This window comes from Chenopodium album, chromosome 4 (genome assembly GCF_948465745.1).
Source record: "Chenopodium album chromosome 4, dcCheAlbu1.1, whole genome shotgun sequence".
Lineage (NCBI taxonomy): Eukaryota > Viridiplantae > Streptophyta > Magnoliopsida > Caryophyllales > Amaranthaceae > Chenopodium > Chenopodium album.
The window spans coordinates 61,843,553-61,853,056 of NC_137837.1; the positions used below are offsets into that span (position 1 = coordinate 61,843,553).

The window sequence follows — 9,504 nt, forward strand, 5'->3', positions numbered from 1 at the left end:
AGTAGAATAAAGTAGAGGCCTATTTTATAGGGCGGGTCCTCTCTTTTGTAGATTGGATTCGTACCCTCATCCTCGAACCCTATTTGGTTCAAGACCTTATGGAGTTGACGATCTCATGGATCGTTAAGGGGTGTAACCTTCACCTCGTGAACGATTTACAAGTTCCTAAAACTTGTTGGCGACTCTTTTGCTCTCTTTTCTTTCCCTTTGGACGCCACCATACTTAAGTGTATGATCACAGTGGGGTTCAAGCTTGGGGTTATGATGCTTGAAATATTCTCTACACTTACAAAAAACTTGTAAATTTCCTAAGGCGCGAACGATTACTATTTATCAACCTTACAAGCTTCACGATGCGAAAAGGTTTGTAATCTTATATCATTCATCTGCAAATTCTTTCAAGGCAAGACGAAGTGTCAATTGTTGCATTATTTTCAAGGCATAAAAGTTTACATGAAATGTCTTAAGGTACAAAATTCCCGAGGTGCGTAAGATCACTTTTGTGAGTTGCTCGAGGTGTGGTACGTACTTACAATTGGTTTCTCGAGGCAAAGAAAGCTATCATCCACCATTGTATATTCTTCCCAATGCATGGGTGTATCAATCGCATTTAATAGACTACTCGAAAGCACAAGAATCTACAACATAATTCCCAAGAAGCCAAAAATTGTAACATTTACATTATGTGAAGGGTAAATTCACACTAGATTTCTCGAGGCATAGAAAGTCACACCCTTTTTCTATTGGAAATTGGGTTTGTTAAGACTTGGACATTACAAAGGTTTAACTCAAAAGGTTTAACTTTAAGAAGGTTTGACTAGGAAGACTATGAAGAGGTTCAACTTTAGGGATTGCTTGGAAAACGATCAAGATGATGATTTGATTGACATGAGAAATATGAAGTTAAGGTGACATGGTAATAAAAAGGAATGAAAGGCGGACAATCACATTAGATAACTCAAATGAAGACTCTTGAAGAAAAAACTCACTTGGGGAAAAATTTTAACGTGTAGAAAAAACCTAAAAAGTACGAACACTATAGAGTGGCATCCCTGGGAAGCGTGTCATGCTAGTTTTGCGTGTGATAAACTACAATGTGGTGTTGTGTTCAGGTATGTAACGCCACAAACTGGCGTGTTACACATGCACTAAGCATGGCTCGCTGAATCTATGTTCTCATCAAGTTATTTTACTCGAAGTGGCTTAAATTACGATACGAATTTAGACCACTCGTAAACACGTTAGAAGCCATAGTAACAGCATAGAAGCAACAAATATGCACACTTAACATTTAGTAACAAATAATGCAATGAAGTTCGTAACCTACATGTAAAGGTTCTATGTTCTTACTATTAATCGGCTTAAGGGGTGGTCACAAATGCATCATAGTTGAATGTTCAGTTGTGTAGCAAGTCTTCCGTATTTTGAGAGCATATGTGTGCATACGGACGACGACTTTATGATCGTGTAATGGGGACGAAGCGACTCCACAACTTGGTTCATCTATGCACTATGGCCAAGCCTTCTTGCCATGAAAGTTTTTAGGCATAAGCTAAATCTGGGAGGTGATAATGGGTTAGTTAAAGGTTAATGACTAGTAGAACTAAAGGTTGTTAGTCTAAAGGTATTTTAATGTGTTTATGATAAACTTGGGGGTTATATGGTGAAGCAAGGGTAATTGTATAAAAAATATATACTTTGATTAATCCAGCAACATATTATATAAAAACATATGTTTTTTATTATAGGGAATATTTCAAGCATCCCAAACTTCAACCCCACTGTAATCATACACTTAAGCATGGTGGTGTCCAAAGGAAAAAAAAGAGCAAAAGAGTCACTAACAAGTTTTTGGAACTTGTTAACCGTTCAGAGGGTGAAGGTTACACCCCTTCACGATCCTAGAGATCGCTATCTCCATAGTGGTCTGGAACCATGACTGGATATTCGAGGATGAAGGTACAAATACAGCCTAAAAGAGATTGAACCCGCACTAAAATAGGCCTCTACTTTAATTTACTCTTCTCATATTCATGTGCGCGTTATGATTAACATACCATCATTATGTTAACCTAAAACCTGTTTAATCTATGTTGGTTGAATATTAATGCACAAACAAATCTATTATTAGCGATCACTTGAATTAAAATCATATTAGCCTAAACCAAATTATTAAATATCTTATTAACGTGATTTCAAGTACAAATTTCCTTTAAACCTGCAGAGAGGGCGTGATCAAGCAATAACAATAATGTACATCAAGCAACATAATAATTAATATCATGGACATAACAATTCATCACCATAATAATCTCATCATTAAAGCATAATAATATTAGCAAGATCCTAGGCATGATACTAACAAGACTAATAATAAACCCTAGCATGTCACTAAATAGTAAAGATCAAAGCTTTAGCCCTAACATGATACAAACATGATAGAAGAAAGAATAGTAAGCAACCTAAAGATGATACTAGGAAGCAATAGAAACATCTTAACATGATACTAGAAATTAAAAAAATAATCTAAACATTATTCCTATATCAAAAGAATAATTAAGTAATCAAACTACTTACTTTGATGCCTCATATATCTTTCTATCAAAATAATACACGTATTAGAGAGAGAATAAGATTTAACTTAGAGAGAGAAGAGAGATGATTGTTGGTGATCAAGATTGTTGATGATTTGAGAAAGGGGAGATATGACCTCTATATATAGGAAAAAAAGAGAGTCGAAGAATAAGAAAAGAATCCAAATTCAAATCGGAATATAACTCGATGGACAACAGTTTTTGCGGATTTTGTTTTTATCATATTTTTTGATCCAGAAGTCCAAATAAGGCATATAATATGTTGTTGAAATAAAATCTTGAAGTCTACTTTCTAACCCAATTGGAATTAGATTAAAATCTTTTGTAGATTACAAGATATGGCCGAAATAGTGGGACTATTATGAGGCACGAAAATAATATTTGATAACTATTATGAGGCACGAAAATAATATTTTGTAATAAGGACTCTCAAAAAGAAGAGTTGTATTCAATTTCGAATTCTTTAATCTTATCTTTTCAAAAAAGGATAATTAAGATCTTTTAGAAATATATAGAAGCTTTCAATTAATCCTAATTAGTTTAGGAATGGGATTAAAACCTTTGGAACCTCCACATGATCATTGGCTCGTTGGTAAAATCCGATTTGGGCTCAGTTTAGTATTTTGGCCATAACTTACTCATTATTCATCGGAATTAGGCTTATAATATTTCGTTGGAAAGCTCTTTTTAATCCCCGTCCAACAACACAATTATTGGACCTATATCATGGAAGAAACTAAAATGTATTGGACTTTTTTCCATAAATAGGGTACGAAAAGGAATATTTTTGAAAACAGAAAGAAGTATTTTTATTAAAACGACCGCATTCCACGAGGCTCTTTCACATTTCACCTCGTTCGATAATCAATGGCATGAAAGATATTCATCATTGGATTTAGTTTTTGGGGAGACACAATCAAGTGTCTACATTTATATATTAGTAAATAAAAGTTAAATTTGATATAAGAATAGTGCAAAAATCAAATTGATGCATTTAAAAAATATACAAAGAAGTTTCATATGTCGGGCCTCGGATACAATGCATAAAAACTAGGGGTGAGCAAAAATATATACGGGGTACTATGTCCCGGACCCAGAACTGGCTAGAACTTGTCGAGCTTAAAACTGGTTATAACTGGTTCAAATTCGAAATCTTCTTCAATCCAGTTGCCGACTTGTACTAGAACCATTTCCACAACTGTATAACTCTTAGTCCACTTTATTTAGGAAGACATAGCCTCTTCGTTGGGCATATAAAATTCGTAGCACAATATTAGTTTCTAACTAACCAGTCACCCACATGGCCACTTAAAATGAGTATTCTCTCACTTCTAACCCTAATTAACTCCTATCGTTCATCAGCCACATCTATCACCATTATCTACCATTCTACTTCATAGCTTCCACCCCTTAAAATTCTTTTAAAACTAATTTAGAGAACACTTTAAGAAATTAACTCACCCATCCGAGATCTTTTACTCCATTTTTAGATCTAAAACACATATTATTTCACTTAGTTGTTTGAAAAATTAGCCAAAAATAAGACCACCTTTCACCGGGCTTCCAAGAATAGAACGACCTTTGGATAATTTCAAAATAAAACGACCTTTGATACACATATGCCAAAAATGAAATTTAACCGGTTGGTTACCTATTAAATAGGTTACTAGTGACACGTGTTACAATGTCATTGGTTAATTTTTTTAACAAATCTTTTTTAAAAAATACCTTAAAATTTTTTTAAAAAATATTTAAATTTGAAAAAAAAAACTAAAATTAAAAAAAAACACGCCCTATCCTTGTCGACATCCACCCCTATCACCGGGCCTCCCCATAACCACCGGCGGCCAGAGCCCCTACCCTGACGCCGACGGCACCGCTCCTCAGACACCGACCACCCATATCCTTCCACTAAACCATCTTCCTCGCACCCAAAACCCTTCTCCTTCACCTCGAAAACCCTCTTCCCTCCCCTCGAAAACCCTCATTTACCCACCAACCGGCACCCAAACCACCTCCATTGTGCTGGAGAACCAATTTTACCCTTCCGATAGTCATTTCCACCCCTTCCCCCTTTGAACCACCATAGTAACTCTAAAACCCCAAAATCGAGTGGTCGTTTTAGGGTTCAAAATCCCATCGAACCCCAGAACTCCTATTTCTTGGGCGGGTGGCTCAAAGGTAAGGATCTTGGTCAAGAGGGGTGCCATTGGTCAGTTTTTTCTACGGTTTTAATTTTTTTTAAAGTTTTTTTTACAAAAAACTAAAAAAAATGTTAAAATTAAATTAAATTATTTCAACCAATCACACATGTGACACTTGTCAAATGTAATCTTTAAAATAGGTTATATGTTTTTTGTTCTATTTTTTGCAAATGTGTAGCCAATGGCGTTTTATTTTGAAATAATCCAAGGGTCGTTCTAATCTTGGAAGACTGGTGAAAAGTGGTATTATTCCAGAAAAATTTTCCTAGTTTTTTTTTTTTGGGGGGGGGGGGGCAATGAACAAGGTGTAATAGGTTAAAGTCATGGAGACGAAGAAGAGGGAGAAAATAATTAATGATGAGAAAGATGGATCAAGCTCTAACCCTAATCTTATTATTTTGAGTTTTTTGGTTGATTTTGTGTGATTCCGAGCTATTACATACGACAAATAATTAATAACTTTATAAAAATTTAATTTGACTCCTTTTTGCTAATCTTATTAAGATCTATCTTTCTATCCTTCTTAGTTTTCTAATATATTTTTATAGACAAGTGTATACAAAATTATAATTCGGAACGTCAGCCGAGAAACACACTACTTGATGAATATTAAGCAAGTCATGCTATTAAACCTTAGCAATTACCTTAAACTTAGCTTGTCAACTTACATGAATTAATTTCTATTAATTACTTAGTTTATCAACTTAAATCTTATACTTGAATCTTGTAATGTATAACTTTTTAATTTTATAATTTATGTCTGCATCTTACACTTGAATTGATATCAAAGAAGATATTTTGATTTTAAAGAATCGAGAGTATAAATCTCATTTATGAAAAACACAAAAAAAAAATAATAATATTTCAATTGGATTTAAAAAAGGAAAATTTAACACCAGCAGTCCAAACTATGACTAACCTTATATTTTAAGGGGTCAATTATTGATTAACTTAAGATGATCCTAACTAAAGGGGGGTCCTTATTAAAGAGTCCCGAATATATTTTTAAACAGTTTAAGTGCTTAATAGTTCAACATACATGCCTTGTTTTTGATAGGCGTAATTACAAAATAAATCCTCTACCATTATAAACACTACTTCCCCCTATCCCATTTACACCATCTTCATGTTAATTTTTGAAAGAAAACAGACCAGTAAAAATACATGTGTTTTAATCAGTTTATCTAGTCGATCAGCATAAGCTAGAGACTATTTTAAGAAGGACACTCCCAAAATTGGGACCACCATGAGTTAATCGATAGTTTTTTTCCTTTAAAATGAAGTTTAAGATAACTTACTAACATATTTTATACATAGTTATAAATTTGAGCTTAGGCTTCCCTAAGTTGATATGAGCACAAACACATTTATAATCAACCCAAATAATAATCAACTAATTTACACTCTTAATTATATAATTTGATGCTTATAAGAACGAACATACATGCTTCTGTACAATACAATATTAAAATCTGAAACTTGAACTACATTACACTATTATTAACAACACAACAATTTTTATACGACACGAAAAAAGTACTTATACAATAAAGATAAAACAAATCATGATAAACAAACACTAATTTTGTTTAAAGGCATTCATGCTACAAAGCGCATAATAAAGGTTAAAAAGCGTACATAGTAATTAAAGGTGTTTCATGAATTATAATGGAAACATAAATTGCTACAAAAGATCATAAAAGTTTATTTATTCTGTAGTAAGTAAACACAAATTTGTAGCATGATCCCCCATGATAATTAGTTGCCATCACCATGATATTAAAGTTTGAATTCATCAAGATTGGCTCCAACCTCATCAAGTGATTTCGAGAAAAAGCTTTTTATGAGGCCCTCAGTTGAGAATTTCTTATAAATAGGTGGATTTTCCTCTGATGTTAATTCCTTTATTGGACCATGTATCTTCTCGGATGAGTAAATTCCATTATAATTTATTGCAATGGAAATCCTTCGTCCAATTGTTTTCGCAATCACTCTATGACAAACTCCTTTTATCATATCATTAGTTATCATCTGTAAGATATAAGATAAATATATATATATAACACACCAACAAAAAGCTTAAAAATTACACACTAGTATAAGAATTAGAAATTTTAATAATATAGTTTTAGAGGTAAAAATACAAAACCTGAAGTATTTTTCCAAAGTTAACAATCAAAGCACCAGAAATAGGCTCCACATTAACCCATTTTTTTTCATGAAGGACCTGGAGGCCACCAATATTGTCTTGTAAGAGTAATGTGATAAATGAAGTATCAACATGAGCATCTAATCCAATGGTCAATTCTGGTTCTGGACATGCTGGATAATAACTGTTAATTATGGCCCAGCTTTTTGTGCATTTTGCCATATTTCCAAGACATTCGGGTTCAAGTCCAAGACCTAATGATATTGACATAAGTATGAGATCAGCAAGCTTATGGATATGGTTAACATACTCCAATGTCACATCCCTGCTAAAAAGAATTCATTATATAAAAATCAATATTTAAAACAAACCATTTGAAAAATATATAGTATAGTTATGTGTATGCAGATGTGAAGCAATTTAATTTGCATTGATGATGGTCTGAATTTGTTAAGGATAAACGCACTGGTGCTTTTATTTGGTTGCCTCATATGAAAAAAACCAATGACTATTATATACAGTAGTTTCATTATCAGTTGATTTATATGTTGAGGGATGACAACGAGTTAAATTTGGATCAAATTTTATTGGATCCAAATCCACCTTTAATCTCTAGAGGTGAATCTAATTCGTGAATCCAAAATTTTGGGATCTAGATCTAGATCAACCGAATCCATGTGAGCTTTTTTTGCAATAAAAAGTTATTATTTTAGATATTTCTTTTATAAAATCCAAGTGCAATGTTATTTTTAAGTTTATTTATTTGATTCCGCGCTTATACATCATTTTTTCAAAATAACAAAAACTAAAGATATAAAATCACTAAAAAATAATTCCTCCTTTTCATTTTAATTGACACGTTTCATTTATCCACAATTTTTCAATACATAACTTCAAATATTATATCAATTAATGTTTGAAAAAAAGAGACTGAGATAAATCAAACAAGACCTCTCATATTGATGTATCTATTAAGAATAAATCATAAAATAAGTCAAAGTAACTTATGTATTTAATGCTCTAATCAGTTAAAAAGAAACGGATGGCGTATATAGTAAAGAAATAAAAGTTTCTCAAATAAAATCAATAATATGAGAAACACTTAAAGTAAGATTTGTTGGCCGCCAGATCTAGAATAGGTCTAAAAACTAGTAATAGAGTAGATTATGCCTATCAGAAACAGATTTGGATCTGTTGAGTCCAAAACTAGAGGATTTAGATCATACAAATTGGAACTAGACTCACCGTATCAGGATTGGATAGATAAAAGAACCATTTCCATCCCTACATATACTACTTATTTGTTTAAGAACCAAGGCCTAATGCACTTTTTTGTAGCAGACTATTCGATACATATATATAGCCTTAGATTTTTAGAAAAATTATATCTCCTCTGCCACAAACTAAAAATCTCGTTTGCCTTTACCACAAGTTTTGAAGAAGGAGAATAAAAAGAAAAACTATGGAGATTGGTTTTTTAAATATAAATATTTATATAACAAGGGTTGTATTTTAAAGTGAAAAAAAAAAAAAAAAAAAAAACAGATATTAAGGTTTGGTTGTTTAAAAGTAAACGGAAAAAAGTAAAATGGATTTTTGTTTAGGTTCAAGGTTTATGAGTGAATTAGAAATTATTTTAGTTGTGAAGAGAGTATATATCTTATGTATGATAACAACATTTTTGTAACTTAATATTGGAAAATAAATAAGTGTGCATTGTGTGAGACAAATAATTAACTTACCTGCATATAGGAGGCAACTCTTGAGGATCAACTTCACCATTAGTAAGTCGAGCGTTCACATACAAAGTGTCTCTCCAATTTGCAGCCTTTGACTGATACAAGTCATGGTTGCTAAAAAAGTACACAGGCTTTGATTGAAAATCGCGACTATAGAACAATTTTTTAGTCTCGGCATCTTGTTCATGAAACATTCGACTTTGTTCAATCATTAATTCTAACAACTCCTTAGGAATCCCATGGTTTATCACTTGAAAAAAACCCCATTCCTTTGATGCCATAATAGTTTCCTTGATGATCTCAGCAGTGCGATCTTCATTTTCACCAAAATGTGCAAAATCTATTACCGGCACACTTATATCATCAGAACATGTACCAAAATCTTTTAAACGATCCTCAATCGGTCTAACAAACATGCTAGGAATTTTTTGGATTCCTGCATCTACAAGCCCTTTCACCCCAAGTTTTCCTTCATCGAATGCCTTAAGTTCATTAAGTCGATCATGACTACTTTGTGTTTCATTAAAGGCGTTTTGGGTATCCATTGGATTTTACAACCTTTCTTTGATGAAATAACTTTAAAAGATTTTTTTTTTTTTTTTGTTTTCTTTAGGCTTTTATTATTTTAGAGTTGATGAAAAATCTAAAAACAATTGATCATTATATAACATTCGTAGATCAAATGCGTGAGGAAATCATGGGCTAATCAAAATGCTTATCCATGTGAATCTCATTAATTTATTAAAAAAATTAATAGACAACTAATAAATTGGTAAAATCAGATTGTTTATCCATGTGAATCTCATTAATTGGAGAGC

The 9,504-nt window shown here is 32.4% G+C and overlaps 1 protein-coding gene across 1 annotated transcript; it reads right to left on the reverse strand.

Moving 5' to 3' along the window:
* Window positions 1-326: 326 nt before the first annotated feature.
* Window positions 327-9,231, reverse strand: LOC145627984 (1-aminocyclopropane-1-carboxylate oxidase homolog 1-like). Its single transcript, XM_081680323.1, has 6 exons — window positions 8,690-9,231; window positions 6,948-7,272; window positions 6,611-6,829; window positions 2,984-3,067; window positions 534-638; window positions 327-386 (listed from the first exon to the last, which is right to left on the reverse strand). Exons 1-6 carry the CDS (start codon window positions 9,229-9,231, stop codon window positions 327-329), a joined length of 1,335 nt encoding a protein of 444 aa, XP_081536449.1.
* Between the last annotated feature and the right edge of the window lie 273 nt (window positions 9,232-9,504).

Excerpts from the sequence above, each read along its gene's own strand:
- LOC145627984 (XM_081680323.1), bottom strand. The coding sequence starts at position 9,231 with ATGGATACCCAAAACGCCTTTAATGAAACACAAAGTAGTCATGATCGA. Across the intron at positions 7,273-8,689 it reads GAGTTGCCTCCTATATGCAG|GGATGTGACATTGGAGTATG; the intron begins GTAAGTTAATTA and ends TCTTTTTAGCAG. Across the intron at positions 639-2,983 it reads TATTTTCGTGCCTCATAATA|ATTCTTGTGCTTTCGAGTAG; the intron begins GTTATCAAATAT and ends ATTATGTTGTAG.